General features: G+C 46.4%; 1 protein-coding gene across 2 annotated transcripts in view; it reads right to left on the bottom strand.

Moving 5' to 3' along the window:
• The window catches only part of KDM5B (lysine demethylase 5B), a 59,991-nt gene extending 42,265 nt beyond the window's left edge, over positions 1-17,726 (bottom strand). Inside the window, exons 1-4 of one of the 2 annotated variants that reach the window (XM_054648555.2) lie at positions 17,041-17,726; positions 4,519-4,596; positions 3,122-3,244; positions 2,061-2,231 (exon numbers count right to left, since the gene is read on the bottom strand). In XM_054648555.2, coding sequence (XP_054504530.1) covers positions 2,061-2,231; positions 3,122-3,244; positions 4,519-4,596; positions 17,041-17,178 — 510 coding nt within the window. In that variant the 5' untranslated portion in view covers positions 17,179-17,726. The remainder of the gene's footprint in view (positions 1-2,060; positions 2,232-3,121; positions 3,245-4,518; positions 4,597-17,040) is intronic. The other variant, XM_054648554.2, reaches the window with a different exon arrangement.
• Between the last annotated feature and the right edge of the window lie 323 nt (positions 17,727-18,049).

Below are 18,049 nucleotides of genomic sequence, written 5' to 3'. Positions count from 1 at the left end.
AGATTAAAGTTATGGCACAGTCATTAGTGGAAACTACATAATTTAATATTTTGGCTTTTGCAGGAAAGAAAGCAATGACTATTTCAAGTATTACCAAATAAAGAAAAAAAAATCAAAAGACTCAGTGAATACAAGCAGTAATCTTGTCTGGATGAGCAGCAGAGCTGCATGAAGAGCTTCTCTCAACAGGCTGTTGAAGGAGGAAGCATATCTCCAACTGACAGCTGTCACATTGAACAGCCACAGCTTCTCCAGAAACACAGCTCAGGTGCTTACATTACCACTGAACAGACACACAGTAACAAACACCTACACAAGAACCATCTGGGTAAGCACCACTTAATAAAAACATGTGAAAGGAAGCCAAAAAGAATCTCATTTGACATGATACTCAAAAAATGTATTGTAAAACAAACTCACTTGAAAGACAACACTGTCAGGAAAAAAAAAATCAAATTAGAGTGAAAAGTGAGCTAAACCCAGCTTATTTCTGTGAATTCTCTCAGGTCATTAAAAAATCTGTGTCTGCTACATATAGGAGGGGAATATTTTAACTGCCTGGGGAGGGGAGGAGCTAAAAAATTAAGTTAACCCTACATGCATCACTTGTCTAGAACTGCCTCCACATGGGTTTGGACAGATGTCAAGTGCTCATTGCAAGACAGAGCTTGAAAAGTCATTAAAAATGAAGCATGTCTTCATTTAAGGAGGTTTTTCCTCTTCTAAAAGAGTTAAATACCGAGCAAACCATGAAGTGAGTGTTAACTGTGTGACAGACACTCTCAGGAAATTTCTATTCCCAGGATACTATAGTACCATATTCACTGTTTTACAATTTAAATGAGATCTTTCCCTGTGCAATGGCACCTCAAAAATATGGCAGCAAAGACAGGTGTAACAAACACACAAGCTCAATAAAAACTCAAAAAGAAATCACAGTTTTCAGACCTAATATAAATGCCAAGTTTTTAATGAAATGCCTTTAGAAAATGGTGCTGCTTTCCATTACTTAACATGAATGTTTGAGGGAAGCCAAATTATTCTTGATCCAGCAGTTTCCTTAGCATGAAGATTTTTATCTTCAACTCTATTTTGTTCTTATCCTGTTTGCAAAAGACCCCTTTTTCTGAAGAGCCAGCAGAATTTAGCTGTTCTTCACTGAGAAGTGATTGTCACTACCTACAGAAAAAGTCTAATTCTAACCTCTCTGGACTTACATCAAATCCCTTCCTCATTTTGGTAGCTTTGTGTAAAGGCCTGTGTTGATTTCTGTACACAGAGATATTGCTTGTAACAGGATTAGGGCATTTATTGCTTAAAAAAGGTCAGCACTCCTATCTTTGAAAGATCATCACGGAAAGAGCATTTCAAAGAAATAAAAACGGATGTTGGCAACTGCAACCAATTTTGGTTTTCCAAATGAATGACTGCTGCTCTAAAAGATCAGACCTATTCCTCATTAGAGATTACGTGGCCTCCACTCTCAATCAACCCTGAATTATGGTTTAATGGCCAAATCAAAGATTGATGACTAAGAAGGATGAAGATTTAAGCTTGAAAAATATCCCAAGTCATGCTATTAACATCACTACAGCAGCCAGGAAGCTTTCTGCAACTTGTCCCCCTTAGTGAACGTGCCACAACCCTGCCATGGCTTGGCACAGTCCCTGAGTCACTCTAGGCACGTGCCCACTCAGGCCCACAGCACTTATTGTGGCAGAGAGATGGACCTGGAATGTTCCATGAATGCAGCAGGACTTGGCCTTACAGAAATCATTACAGGAACATCCATTATCATGAGGCTTTGGTAAACTGCAGAGAGAGAATACCAACAGATACTGCTGGAAACAGGAGGCAGAGGCTACCTGGGAGGACTAATGCTAAAAACTTCACTTCTAATGAAAAGTTTGCCTGTGGCTTCCTGAACTGCTGAGCACAGCATCTGGTCACCTGCATGACACCAGGCACAAAATGCAGCTTCACAAACATTCCAGAAACCAAGAGAACCCTCCCAGAGTGGCTGCTACATGAACTGAGCAGTTGGTTCCAGCACAGCTTACCAAGAGACTCGCCCCTGACTGGAACAAGTTGTAGGGGTAGAGAATTCGCTCGTAATGCGCGCGGATGTGCGAGCCCACGGCTTTGCCAGGAGCAAAGCCCATCCTCGTGGCTATTTTGGTCCATTTTCTCTCCTTGCAAACCACATCAAATCCTCCTTGTTCTGCAACTAGCTAAAAAGTGAAAATAAAATAGTCACATATTTAATGGTAAAACTACCAGTGTTCAAGGAAAAAGGCAAGAGGACAGCATTCCAACTGACATTTTAAACAACAAAAATATAGATTTAAAAAATCACACTCGACATCAAAGTTGTTTTAAGGCAATAACTGGAATATGTAACATATAGCCTGTAATTCCTGTAATATATTCCTGTAATTCAGGAATTACAAACTTGTTGAATTTACAAAGAAGTCAGCACCTGTGTTCCATGTGCACTCAGCCTACTCTGAGAAATTATTTGGCTGCAATTTGTCACTTTGTATCCCAACACAACTTTCTAGCACAGGACACTCAGTCCTTTTCACTGGTACAAGTGCTATGAAATAAGCTTTAAAACTCCCAATAAAAACTGCCCTAAACATAAAAAAAAGAGAAAGAATGTATCCTATTGGAGAATCCCATCTCTTGCTATCAGTATACATGAACTTCTCCACAAGTTTAACAAGTTTCATCCAAAAAGTAATTTGATTTTTGTTTTCTTCCATATTTCTAATGGAATTTTTTTTTCTCTCACTTTTGTCATTGTTCAGGAACTTTCTCCAATTAAGCTTAAGTTTATTCTTGACCAGTATACCCAAGCTCAGTTTTAAAGAAGAGCTGTAAATTTAAGGTGATCTCCTAGCCCACAGGAAAACTTCCATGAGAATTATGTATTACCTACAGTCTTTCTCTGATAATGTATTCTTACTCTTACTGTCCCATTAGCTATGTTAGCTTAAACAAAGGAATACTTTTTCCAGCTTAGATATACCCCAAAACCTCCCCTGACCCGCTGTGATACCACCCCAGGAATTGAGGTAACACAGTAGCTCTTCAGGATAGTTTTTCATAATGGTCTTACTCTGTTAAGCTGAAATAAATCCAAGATCTTCCTCTCCACATGTGGAATTTTCAGTGTGCATCCTTGAAGCTCCCAAAACTTTGCAATCTGGTCCAGAAAATTCAGCTTTACACGAGTTTGAGCCTGAAACCAACCAACCAAACAAGTGAACTGCATGCTAAAAGCAGATGTAGGTTTTGTATAAGGTTTACAGCACTGCAGCTGGAGCTGCTTGCCCAGCTTTGCCCTCTGCAAGAGTCATTTTCCATTTTTCCCTCTCATCACTTGAAGAAAAATAAATTCCATGTAGATATCATTGATGGTATTTGTACCTTTCCTTGAGTCACTTTTTGTTACCTTTTACTGCATTGAGAAAAGTACTTTCGGAGAACAGCCAAACAGTGATTACTGCTAAAACCTCCCTAAACCAGCTGCAGAGTCAGGATTTATTGCATTTACTACATTAATCATTGCAATCGTTCATTACTATTTGGTTTATTTGCAATAACAAAAAAATAAATCTTTTTTTTTTTTAATTTTTGAATTTTTTTTCTGTTATCCTTTCTCACAACTGCTTTTGTTTCACTTTCAAGGATACAAATGGGTCAGGGCAGGGAAAGTCTGCCTGGCTGCACAGCAGTTACCACAGTTAGATCACTGCACTGCTGCTATGTAAGAACAGTAACTTGAATTTTGACATTTTTTTTTCAGCACATTTTCTAATCTTAAGGTAAAAACTGGCCACGTCTGTACAGATTAGCTTGTCTGCAAACTCCAGGGAGCTCTGAACAGCTTGTGGTCACACAAATCACCCCCTTAGCATTCCAAGCCAGCAGCTGAGCCCTTCCCCAGCACTTCACATGACCACGTCAGGGTTTTAAAAACTGAGAATCAGGAGAATAATCAGGCATAGAGTCACCATCATCCCAAATAGTACCAGCACTGAGCCAACCAGGATCCCTCACACTCCCCTTTAGTGTCAATTCATTGAAGCAGTGAATGAAAGTGCTTGTGAACAGCAAATTTCCACAAACTGAATCCAGATTTTGCAATTGTTTCTTCCAAAAGGCTGGCTATTTTTAAAGCACTCCAAGTGTTTCATCTCTTTTCCTTTTCAAAGATGCTGTATGAGTACAAAATACAGACACAGATCTATAGCCCTGGACAGTTTAACTACTTTGAAGCACCACCTGTGTGGAAAAGGCCTAAATTATGTTCCTTTAATGAGCATTAACATTACTTTTATGCCTGGAATGTTTCTAACCAGGTTCTCAAACAGATGAATTTCCGTGCTAATTAAAAATTGCTGGTTTTGGTCCAAAGTGCTGTCAGCTCATGGCCAACCCTGGCAAACAGCACCTCCCAAAAGCACACAGACACATTTGGGAGCAGAAGTACTGCTCAGCTTTCCAGTTTACCTCCAGTTCATTGAGCCTCTGGATCCTCGGTGTGAAGTGAAGCTTGTCCACATCGCACGCGAATGGAGGCTGCCAGTCCTGGAAAACAGAAGGGTTCCATCAAAAGAGCAGGAAAAGGAAAGGAGCTCCTGTGACAGTCAAAAGCCAGGGGAGCCCAAGGCATGAAGATGCCCCCGTGGCCTCCAGAGCCTCCTCAGCCCCACCAGAACTTGGTGCAGAGGGGGCTCAGCAGTCCCAGCCCGACCCATCAGGGAGCCAGGGCTGTGCTGACACCCAAATCCCCTCACCAGGAACAAGTCAGCAGCAATGGTGAGATACCTGGAGTAGTGTCATTGTCCACCCCTTAGAACACTCCACTGTGCCTCAAAACCAGATAATGGAACCACAAAATCAGTTACATTTTGGAATTGAAACCTGTCCTGCACTGTAAGCCTCCACAGAGCCATGGAATCACTAAGGCTGGAAAAGCCCTTTATGGTCATTGGGTCCAGCTTTGAACCCAGCACCACCACCACGATCACCACTAACCCATGTCCCCAAGTGCCACATCCAGAAATCTTTCCAACACTTCCAGGGATGGTGACTCCACCACTGCTCTGGGCAACCTGTGCCAATGCTTAACAATTTCTTTGGCTGCAAACATTCAGGGAGAGCTGGAATATGACCAATTAAAAAAAAAAAATTATTATTACTATGATAAAGTACCTGCAACTGAAGTGTTATTTATAAACACAACTATAAAGCTGTTTTATCTTTTAGATCTCTGACAACTACTGCACACTCTTGGTTTGCCAATACACAATTTCACAAAACTAAATTAGATTTGATTTAAACTTGACAGGAATTTATTACATATTATGTTATCTTATTATCACTAATTACAGAATGAAGATAATGCACAAGTGAGCTACTGACAGTGGAGTAAGACAAAGCTTTGCTTCAGGAAAACAAAAACCTTTCTTCAGCATTGGGTGACTGAGGCAACTTAAGTAAGACCAGCATCATAAACACAGTATTTTTTATTTTAGATTCACAGACAACATGAAAATTGGAGTTAAAACAAATCATGCATGATTTCCAAAGCAATTATCTTACAAACAAACAAGAAGCAAGATTCACCAAGAGTGTGGAGAAGCTGAAGAGCAAAGAGAGCCACCAATCCATACATTTTACCAAGCTTGCATTGATTAATCCAGACCTCAAAATCGGTAGTAGAAGTTTTCTGATCCTGCAAGGCACTTGCAGCACATCACAACTTGACAACTCCAACTGGAATTAACATTTGAATTGGAAATTATACAATGGTAGTGGGTCAGGAAGATAAGTTATCCAGAGAATACTCAATCCTTGACCAGTGGGACACATTTCTCAATTATTTTCCTGCTTTTAACCACAAGACTGCCTGGCCAAAGATGTGTTCTTGAGAAACTCGATAACACTAACCCTTCTTTGACTGCCTATTCTCTATGCCAGAAAACCAAATGCAATGAAACCACCAAGTCTGAGGAAGATAACTGACATTCTTCTCTAATATCCTTTGTCTGATGAGTCATTTCGAGCCCTCAAGCTGTAAGATGAGAAGTACAACTGGGAACAACCGGGCAGGATTTGAAGTATTGTACTTCAACAGGACAAATCTGACACTCAAGCTGAACCAACTGGTTACATCATGAGTCACAACTCCAGGGTCTGCTCTGTACCAAAGACAGGGAGACAGGAGACAGGCACCAAGACCAAGAGGGGACACAGTGGCAATGACACACAGGACCCTTGAGACACTGGGGACTGAATTAAACTGCCCAGGGGAGAACTGTAGGGAGATTTGCTTAGGCTGAGAGTAAATGAAACCAACCAATGAAGCCAAACCAGCTTAGGCTGTGCTGCCTCTGGCTTTGCTAAGCAGTAAGTCAAGGCTGTTCCCAGGTGGACTGTGCATTACCCCAAACCAGACCCTCTAACAAGGCTCTGCAAGGGACAAGAACCAGGAATGAGGTGAACAGGGGCAAGAATTCAGCTCATGTGGGCAGTGATACCACGTCTGAAACTGTCACCAGTCTAGGCTGCACTTCAAGGCCACCACCTGTAGTTACTGTGCTGGCAACACGTCAGGGAAGCCAAGGAAGGGAGGGCACAGCACAGGAGACTTCTGGTTGGGCCACGTGTCTGCTGGCACAGGCTGCTGCTCTGGGCAGAGCCCAGAGGAAAGCCTGCATGCCACTGGGCACAACAGGAGGAACAGGATCTACCTGCTCCTACAGGCTCTGGCTCTTGCTCAGACTAAAGAAATCCAGCTCCAAGGATGCCTAGGGCAGACACAGAGCCAATCCAAGTCAGACAGCACAGAGCAGGCGAGTCCCCTCTGCTTACAGAAGCAAATGAGGAAGTTTATGTGCATGATCTTACAGAAACACCTCGTTCACAGCTTGGCACCCGAAACATCCTGCTCCAGAATTAGCTGATTATCTCCATGATCTCCATGTGTCTATTTATTACTGACTGATGCATGTTTGGGGACAGTCTTTCCTGTTTGGCCAAAGACACTGGCTCTGGCAAAGCACCAGTCACCTACTGTGTTGGAAGAGTAACATGAGTCCAGACAACACAAGCTGCCACAACAGGCATTTCCTACTCCTGCAGCTCTGAAGTTTACCAATGACTGAATGACCAAGGCACACACCAAGACGCCCTGATGGCACATCAGCTGTTTCTCAAAGACAAGCTTTGTGAACTCCATTTATTCAACAGTATTTTCAGAAGGTGACTTTTCAGCCTATCAGGCAGATGGGGTCATCAGCCAGAATCAAACATTTAACAGCCTTAAAAGTGTTAATTTTCAGCAAGGAGAAAATCATTGCAAGAGCTTCTGCTGGGTGATGGTAAATTGGGTTAATGAGAGGCAACACAGGATTGACTCCAGCTTCTGAGGTTTTTAAGCAGGTACCATAGAATATGTTGAGTTGCAAGGGATCACCAAGTCCATCAGGATCATCACATCCAATTCCTGACCCTGCACAGACACCCCAACAATCCCACCCAGTGCCTGGGAGCGTTGTCCAAACACTTGTTGGACTCGGACAGGCTCGGAGCTGTGCCCATTTCCTGGGGAGCCTGTTCAGTGCCCCAGCACCCTCTGAGGGAAGAACCTTTTCCTGACATCCAACCTAAACATCTCCCAGCTCAGCTCCAGCCATTCCTGCCAGTCCTGTCACTTGTCATGAGAGGGAAGAGATCAGTCCCTGTCCCTCTGCTGCCCCTCAGGAGGATGTTGAAGACCCCAGTGAGGTCTCCCCTCTAGGCTGAACAAACCAAGTGACCTCAGCTGCTCCTCATGAGGCTTCCCCTCCAGACCTTTCACCATTCTCATGGCCTTCTTTAGGATGCTCTCCAGTGGCTTCATGTCTTTTTTATATTGTGATGCTCAAAACTACACCAAGGACTTGAGGCGAGGCCACAGTGGTGCAGGTAGAGCTGATGGAAACAATACCATACATAATATATCACATTAGATTATTATAAAACCACTCCTGGCCTTCCAAACACACTACAGCACATCCCACTGCACACAAACTGTGTCAGATGACACTGCTGCAGACCCACAGCCATTCACCATCTGGAGAAATGACAGCAGGTATAGCAGACAGTCCATCCTGACTGTCACTGAGTCATTTAAAGTCACAACAAGTTTATTTTGGGGCATCCAAACTACTCAAAGTTGATATAACAAATAAGGCTAATATTTATCTTTCTCTATTCCACAGTATGGCAAAGTCCTAAACAAGATGCTTTCAACTCTTCTTTAATAAGTGTATTATTTACTCAACAAATATCTTGGACACATTTTGAAGCACAAGTTACCAAGCCAAATGCGATGCTCGCTTGCAGGCCCATGAAAAGACATTTCTGTGAGACAGAAATGCCTTTATGCACTTGGAAAGGCAGCAGCACCACGAGAGGGAGCTTCATTGTGCAGGATTCACTTGCCAAGCTGCTGAGCCACATGAGCAGCTTTGCTGGGGAAGAGACCAGCCCCCACCCCCAGCTCTCCAGGCTCTCTTCCCTAAAGCTCCTGCCTGGCAATCAGTAAGACTTGCCCTCTCCATCCAGCTCCTCAAAGGAACTGGTTTGGATTTTCCTGTTTTAAAAAATTAATTTTAAAAGTGTAAGAAGTTCAGTTTGAGGTGTCTTCCAACAGCCATGCTGGGCATTAAGATTAAGTATATACAGAGAGCAAGAAGATATCAATTTCCTAAAAAAAAAATCAGGTGTTCTTACTCCACCAGGACTCTACATTTGAAATTACTCTACTGTGTTCTCTTGTCTATCCCTGACTGTTATAAGCCTACAAGGGACAAACAAAATCCTGTGCCCACCTTTGCCTGCAATTGTTATAAACCTGTCATCAAATCCAGGCAAAAATGAGATTGACTTCAAAATTCCAAACTCTTCTATAAACTTGAGGGACAAATGCAGCCATGCAGAAGGCACGCTCTAAGGATCACATTAATATTTCAAGCAGTAATGTGAACTACAAATGGTCAGCAGAATTATTTCTGTGATTTCCATATCCCAGCTCCCAGATGAGCTGTTCCAGGGATGTCAGGCTTCAGAGCACTGCATTTCAGCTGGCAAACCTGCACCTCACCCAAACTGACTAATTAAAATTTAACCACCCCCACCCCTATGAATTCAAGTGAACAAGAAATTACCAACCTCTCTGCTAAGCTGTTCTACAAGTTGGTTGGCTTCAGCTTTTCTTCTTCCCTTATCCTCATGTCCTTTATAACCAAATCCCTCGTCTGCTGGCTGCCAAAGCAGCTATTCCTGAATCCTTCCCAGAAGAAATGTTTCAAGACATTTTTCAATAAACAAATACCTTTTTCCTTCTCTTTACAGAACCAGCTTTCCAGTCCTGCAAATAAAAGGGTTTTTTTCCTTTGGCTTTTTTCTGAAGTCTCTTATATTTTTTCAACATCTTTTGAAAACTGCAAGTAGCATTTTACTTGCAGTCTCTCCCATGTCAGACACAAAAAAAAAGACAGCTCTTTCATTATTTTGCTAGACAGGAGCTCATAGTAAGATCCAAAGGAATATCTTAGCAATTCTTGCCAGAGAAACACATTCATTCAGTAAACTGCAGCAATTCCCCCCTTCCTGGGATGCCCACCCTGTGAGCCTGACCTACATTCTTTGTTCCCACATCTATGATCTTGCCTTGGCAAAGGTGTTCCATGATTGCTGCCTCTGAGAGGAAAGGAGCACACTCGGTGACTCAGGAGGTCCCTTTCAGCCTCCTGGTTTTATGCCTACATTAAAAACACACTTGGAGCTCAGATGGCAGAATCCACACAAACCCATTATCACCCGGCAGTGGGTCAGCCACAAAGCTCCTGTCTAACGGGAACTAATCCCTCTGTGACCCTGTTAAAGGCTGACATCAGTTGGAAACTCCAATCATCAGCTAACCCAGTTTGTGATGAACAGTCCTTCCTTGGTCATTTTAAGTGGTGCAGATTTTCTCATCAAACCCCCTGAATTCCTCCTTGCTAGTAAGGGACCCTGGGTGCACTAACCCACCTCAAGTGCAGAACTCTCCAAAAAGGAGCCTGGTAGGGTATTTCTTATTTGAGACAAAATTGGGTTCTGCTATGTATTGCAGACTAGCAAGGGAGAACAGGCTCGACCACAGATCCTTCCCATCTGAGAACCACCGCTAATGAAAATGAGTGTACAGTGGGAATCACGTCTCTAGATCCCAGTGTTTCTGTGCTAGCTCCACAGCTGGAGAGAAATAAAGGCTCAGGTAAGCTGGAGATGATTCTCAAGCACCAGGGCAAGCTGCTCCTTGGGACCCAAAGGCAGAGGGGACAGAAAATCCACACAGGGTTTGAACCTCTCTACACAACAGGCAGGCAGGCCCACGCACAGGAGATGCCAGGCTCCTCTCCATGGAGGCACCTGCATGCAAGAACAGATACAGCACCAGTGTACCAGCAGCACTGCAGGTACAGCTGGGGATGGATGGGGTGTTGGGATCAGCAAATCCCAGACCCCTGATTCACTGCAGAGCACTGACCAAGACCCTGAAACAGAGCATCCATCAGGTTGGGGCCAGACCCAGCTGTGGCTGTGTGAGGGCACCAGACCCCAAGAGCTGCTGCCACCTCCCCTCACATGGACACACTTTGCTCTGATCCCCAGTACATTCCCAGAGTGTGTGACTGGCAGGGACAGTGCACTCTGTTCCTTGGGCTGTCCCATCACAGCCCTTGCAATGAGTCCAAACCCTCTTCAGAGCCCAAACTGGCAGCTTTCAAACCTCGAGTTCACTCCCAGTGCAACTCAGACTAGGAAAAGACCTGAATTTCACAGCCACCCAGAGCAGCTATGGACAACTCCACCAGCCTCAGCCATGAGCAGCTGCAGAGCCCCAGCTGTCCAGGGATTCCCTGCAGCTCCCTCCATCCACTGCCCTGGCTCTCCACAACATCCTCCCTTTCCAGCTGCTCAGATTCACCATCCAGGTAAAGCACCTGCTCCAGGAAGACATTTCACTCAGGCACTCCTAAGGGCAGCAGGCTGGACGATCCCACAAGTTCTTCTTGGCTTCTAAAAACGCCCAGCCTGGTCTCTGGACATGGACACAGCATTCACCCCAGCACATCTCAGACACAACCCAATCATCTGGGATTGAGAGGAAGCACATCCTAAAGCACATCCTGGTTTGCTTCCATCCACTGGCAGCTTTTGTTTCATTGCTGGGCAAGGGAGCCATGTTTAGTTTTAAACTCCATTTTGAGCTATGAGCTATCTTAAGTTAGATAGAATTTCTGTAATTTTTTGTTTATGTTATTCTTGCCCCATATGGAAAGCTCTAGACTAAATTGTTTCATCTTAAATTTTCAATGAGCTGAAGAATGTATCTTGAAAATCACTCACTGAAAGAAACTGAGGCAAGGAAAGGAAACTCTCAATGGTTTTTTAAGCCTCCCCCAATGTTTCAGTGTTTCTGAAGAGCAGAAACCACTCATGGTGACCACAGCAGCCCTGTGCATGGCCACTGCCATTAGTAAAATAAATAATAAACTAAAAAGAATTATTCTTTTGCATATTTTCTTGCTAATTAGAGATCAGTAAATAACCTACTCTGAATTTACCTGATTCCACAACACAACCCCTGTGATGAATATGACAAGTTCCTCATTTAAAGCCAACATTTCCTAACGACCTTGGGTAGCGGATCTATTTTTCTTCACATGAATTGACAGCAGGGGAACAGGAACCTCAGCACTCAAATATCTCTTCCCCTCCCAAAACCTCATTCATTCTTGACCCCAAAAGCAGCAGATCTACCACTTTCCACCCTCCACTTTCCCCTCCCAGCTGATCCTCTCTCAGTCAGAAATGCCCTGTTTCCTGACTCACCAGAGCCTGGCCCCTGCTAGGCAGGGCTTGCCAGGACTGACAGACGTGGCAGCACCTCTGGTTTCTCCCACTGAGCTCACTTAGGTGTTGTAATTGAGTTACCTCTGTGTTTTCTCTTTGAGAAAATCAACTGACTGAGCCTCTGTGTATTATCAAATCTGAAGGATCATCACCATCAACTTCCTGCTTCAGACAAAGTATCACAATTCTTTGCATTAATTCCTGTTTTAATGGTGGTTTGTTTTACGGCTCCAGGACTAGATTGCCAGAACCCTCAGTCAAGCTGCTCCAAAACTGAACTGGTTTTTTGTTTTGTGTTTTCTTTTTCTCCATAAAAATGTAAATAAATCAAGCAACCAGCTGAATGAGAAGCCTAAACAGACCTTAAGAGGTCTAAACAACATTTAAATCAATGTTGCTCCTCAAAACATGTCCCAGGAGGAGGAGGAGGTCCATTTCTCCCAAGCCCTGAGCCTTGAGGTTTCACCACTCAGGCTCTGCTAAGGTTGAATATTTCAAAATTCATTATTTCATGTGCTGAACTTTTCTGATGCTTCTCTGTGTCCTCTCCAGTTGTCAAATTTTTTTTAAATCCTCCAACGAGTGCGAGATCCTGAATGCAAAATTTTCTACTCTCGTGCTGCCACAGAGGTAAAATCCCCCCATTTCCCACTGAGAAACTCCAGAGCTGCATGCACTGCCTTATCCAGAGCTCCCATTCCACCATTACACTGCTCTCCACAGGGATCCACAGTTATTTTTCTATTTACTCTTTCCTCCTCTAAGATGCTCTATGCTCCTTTGTTCCAAAGGTAAACCTTCTCATTGAGTCCTACTTAAGTGATTACTGTTTCATAATATCCACTGTTTATTGGGCAACTGGGATCCCTCTAGAGCAACGAGCCACCACCATAACTCCATTCAGAATCACAGTTTTTGCTCGTCTAGACTTGTAAAGAAAATTACCCTTGGCTTGAGGTTATGAGACACCATTAGAAAGGGATCTTCATTACAAACAATCATTAGTAGTTAAAACAATTTGTGATTTGGTGTGTTAATTTTGCACAACAGTCATTTCTGTAATTAGAACACTGATCACAATTTCTAGATCTCAGACAACAATAACACACAAATACATGGAATCATGGAAAAAAATAAAACTAATTTGACCACATCAGTGTCCATACAAATGTATTCCACACTATCACCTTCCAAGTTCCTATCCAGGACTATTCCAGACATTCTTCCATTCTGGAGCTAGAGGGGGTCAACTCTTGCACCCACAAAGAACTTAAGGAAATTAATTTTCCCCATTCTCAAGTTCACCAGTATTCCAGAATTTACTGAAAACTGACAGTCAATAATTTTGATAACTCCTTCAAATTTCCAGCTCTCCTAATACAGACTTTCTAATCTTTAAGTGCTTGGTTTAAGTTACTTGGAAGCCTTAACAGTACTTCTCTATATTCACATTATTTAAAGCAATAAAATTTAGCCTGGATGTTGTCAATTTTCATGCTTGGCCTTGGGAAAGTGATGATGTTTCTAGTACATTGTACAATACTGTGTATTTTGAAAAGTATTCATATGTTAAGTAAGGCCTAAGCAATCATTATTTATTATTTCTTCACAGCAGCAAAACAACAATGCAATGAAGTGAAGGAAGAGTCCATCTTCAAGAAAGGCTTGGAGCATTTGATACCACTCCTGCTCCACACATTACCATTAACTCTTGAAGCTAAGCTTCACATTTATGAGACTGTTTGCTTTCATTAATTGCTATTAACTACCGACCTTGAAGAACAACTCCATTCTCAAGCAATTCTTCATTTGCCCCCTATATGCCCTCACTGATTTGCAGAGCTATCACAAGCTTCTAGAATACAAGTCCATCACTTGACACGCCAAGTTTTGGAGTAAACTTAGTTTATTCCAAACTATCAGATACTGCTTAAATGAAGAAATGCTAATGAAAGATGTTTTTGGTTCATAGAAGGAAATTCTAACTACAAAATGGCACATGATGGACTGCAAGCAAGTTGTACCTCACCCACTTTCCTGCATCCAGCTGCCCCTTCCCCCACAGATCAACAGACTCAAATTTACATCTCTACTTTATGCAGCTCATGAACTACCAGGAACAACCCCCATCCAAGCACTCTGCTGCCAATGGGACTCTCTACTCATATCCCCCACTGCTGACAAAGAGCCACAGAGAGCAGTGCCAGTGAGCTGGTTATTGCTGCACCCTCCACTGCAGCATCTTAGAACCCCCAAATGAGAGCAAAACTCAGTCACTGGTGATGGCTGGAACAAACTGAACTGGAATGAAGGGGAAGAAAACTCCTTTTGAGCACTCAACTGTGCCATGCAGAAATGGCACCTCCTGTTATATTCCTGGATGTTCTTTCATCTTGTGAACATGCAGTGATCACCCAGAATCCTCTGTCTTCCACCCAGATGTCTTCTGCACATCAGCTACCTCGATATCTCCTCACTAAACAAGTCACTGTCCTCCAAAGCTGCTACAAGAAGCCACTGCAGTTGCGGTTTTCTCTGGGCTCACCTGGTTCTCAGCTGATGCCAGCAGAAAGGGACCGGAAAAAGCCCTGCTGCTGGTCCTTCAAGCCCAGGCAGCTCTCCTGTGCATGCTCAGGTGCTGGAGCATCCAAGCCAGCTCTGGAGCAAGGACTTGTTCATAAATAAGTGGGGAAGCTACAGCTGGGCACCACCAGCCTCACACAACATTACTCCATACTGCTACTCATCTACAGAAACACAAATTCATCTGCTGATAACTATACAGCAGAGTTTAAGCTAAAATAATGCCAGCCCAAGATCAAATTTTCAATTCCTCTCTCGGCCCAGATCCTGACAGTTCATGGTGCTGCCTACCTGCTTCCCAGCACGTAACCAGACTGCGCACGCCGGCAAGAGATTCCCTGGGATGCAGGAGGATTCCAAAGCCCAGCCATCACCAAACAAGGCATCCAGCTGGAGCACACACACTGCTGTGCAGAGGGCAGTGCAGCCTCTAGCTCTTGGTATTACAGACCCCTCGATTACACCAAAAAGAACAATAACCGAATATTCACTGCGGCTCCTGATCGTAGGGGGAAGGCCAGGAACTACGTCAACTTAAAGGGTTTTCTGGTCGCTTTGGAAGAGCTCCCTCTATGCTCCAGGCCGCTGAACCAAGCACGCACTTCACAAGTCATCCCAGGCATTATCCAGGGAAGATAAAGCCATGGGAGCTCAGCTCTCCCAAAGCCAGGCTCCACAGAACCACCCGTGCTCAGCCCTCAGCAGCTCCAACTATTTCCATCCTGCTTCTAAATGCGCTCAAAGAGCTGATCACACGCCAGGCAGGCACAACACCTGGTGTAATATCTGCTGCAATACCTGCCCCTTCGGGAAGAGGAGAGCGGCTGAAAACGCAGTTGCAGTGAGTAATTCAGTCCTTTGGAGGGCTGTTGATTTATGATCTCCAACAGATAACCTCCTACAAGCAGCTTTCTGATAAGGTTTTGGCTTTTTACACAGGCAGCCAAGAAACATGGGATTTTTTAGATGAGATGTTTCTAAAACAAAGAGACACTCCCCCTCAAAAACATCCAAACAAATGAAAAAATAACCCCCTCAAGAAACCCAACCAAACAAAAAAAGCAGTTCTGGTCGCAGTTGCTGAAACATTGTTGGCAACTTGGCAACTTAAAACCCCAAAACATCTACTAAAAAGTACTACAGAACTTCAGTGGTGACTCTGTAACAAAAACCATCTTACCCCCTTAACTCTGAGCATCTGGCTGCCCTGCATGAAAAGAAGCCCTGGCACATTCTACCAGGACACAAATTCAAGAGCGATCTTCACACAGCAATCGGGGATTATTCCTCCAGAGAGCTGGAACACCTTCCTTCCTCTCCAGCAGGATTCACATTATTCACTCTGCCACAAACATTTCTGCCACCTCTGACACTAACTCAGCAAGTTACTACTACTATTTTAATTCAGAAGGAAAAGAATGGACACAACAGGAGTCCCAGCAACAACCAAAACACAAAAGTGAGGAGTGTGTGTTTCTGAACATTATTTCTTTGAAGCCAAAGTCTCACTCGCAAAACTTCAGCCTACAAACTGTTCAGTCAGCTTCTCCCCTCGCTGGAGGAGATGTAAGCTCAGTGCCTGTTTAACATTCTAGTTGTTGCCGTCATGTTAACTGCCTTACCTGGCTGCACCACCCCAAGACTCACACCACGCTCCACTTAGGGGAAGAGCAATTCACTCAAAATAAAGATGATTCACACATTGTTTAATTAGATTTTTACTTCCAGAAGCCCCTCTCCTCACCAGTGCGGGTGTTCATACCTTTAAACAAACTAACAATTCTGACTCCACAAAACTGTGGTTCTAAGATCGACACAGCATTTCTTAGTAAATTGAGTCGACGAACAAGAGGAAATCAGAATTCATACCCTAATTTTGAGCTTACTACACCATCGGTTGAGATGATGATGATGAAGATGAAGGCTTACTACTTCTTCCCACTGTGGATTGCATTCTAAAATGGTGGCCATGTCTGTCTAGGCTTCAGCTCGCACAGCCACCAGCCAAACTCACGGCTGCGGAGTTTGGTCTTGTCCAACTTGAGGAACAGTTCCCTGCGCTAAAAGTGCGCCGAGGCCGGGGAGGCCGCGGCGGGGCCGGGGGCTGCGGGGAGCGGGTCCCCCCGGCCCCACACGGCCACAATGCCAACATGGAGGGCAGCACCCCGGGACCTCCTCCGGGGTTCGGCGGGGCCGCTTCGGGCGCGAGGCCCCGGCCAACCCCGAAAGCCGGGGAGAGGCCGGGCCCGGCCGGGGCAACTGCCCCCCCGCTCCCTTCACGGCCGCTCTGGCGACTCCCCCACCGGGAGCTCCGACACTTAGGAGCCACTTCGCGGGGGAAGCGGCCGCTTCCTTCGGTCCCCTCAGCCCCAGCCCAGTGAAACTTCTGAGGGGCGGCCCCGCCTGCCTGGGGTCACCTGCGCGGCCGCGGGCCGGGGGGAGCCGGGCCGGGCCCCACACAAAGGCCGCTCCCGGCGGCGCCATGCGGGCACTCACCGGCGGCGGCCGCACCTTGCAGATGCCGGTCTGCTCGGCGATGGGCCGGATCTTGTGGATGAAGGCGAAGGGGTCGGCGAACTCCTCCCAGCTGGGCTCGAAGACGGGGCACTCAGGCGGGGGCAGGAACTCGGCCATGGCCCGGCCGGGGCGGCCGCTCCGCTCCGCGCTCCGAACAATCTCCGGAGCCGCCGCGCTCCGTGCGCGTCCGCGGGGGGGCCGGGGCTGGGAAAAGAGTCCGCCCGGCCCGGGCAGGGGAGGGGGCGCGGCTGCCCCGCCCCGCCCGCGCCTTTGTGCGGGGGCCCGGGGCCGGACCGGGGAGGGCCCGTTGGGGGCGGGGGGAGCAGGCAGCGGCGGCTCCTCTAGAGCGCGACCTGGCCCGCGCGCGCCGATCCCTCGTCCGCTACCGGGCCCCGGCGGAGAGCGAGGCCCAGAGAACGCCGCTCACCGCGGCCGCTGGGGGTCCCTCCCGGTGCCCCCCGCCCCGCCGGGCCGCAGCCTCGCTCCCCCCCCTCCCGCCGCCTTTGTGCGCGGCCCCTCGCCCCGGGCGCGCTGCGGCCGCTCCCCCCAGCACCGCTGGTTCGGGGAGGCCCCCGGGCCGCGCTCCCCGCCCGCCGTGCCCCCCGCGGCCCGGCCGGTCCGTCCCGCCCCCCCGCGCGGGGCCGCCGGCGCTGTGTTTACATGCGCGGAGGGATCCGCACAGCTGACAGCGGACCGCAGCCGGTGCTTCTTTTTTTAAAGAGCCTCTCCGCGCGCCGCCATTGGCTGAGCACGGGTCGCGTCACGCGGGGGGCGGGGCCGTCCGCCTCCGCGCGGCCGCATTGTCTGCCCCGGCCGCGGAGCCCCCGCGGCCCCGGCCCGGCCCCTTTGTTCGGGGGGAGCCGGGCCATTGTCCTGCCCGCCGGCCCCGGGCAGCGCGGGGTAAGGAGCGCTCCCGTTCCCGAGGGAGCGCCGCGAGGTGCCTCCCCCGAGCCCCGGCGGTTACGGGGGCTCCCCCCGCTGGGGGTCC

This window comes from Agelaius phoeniceus, chromosome 25 (genome assembly GCF_051311805.1).
Source record: "Agelaius phoeniceus isolate bAgePho1 chromosome 25, bAgePho1.hap1, whole genome shotgun sequence".
Classification (NCBI taxonomy): Eukaryota; Metazoa; Chordata; class Aves; order Passeriformes; family Icteridae; genus Agelaius; species Agelaius phoeniceus.
This window is presented reverse-complemented; position numbering and strand designations above follow the sequence as displayed.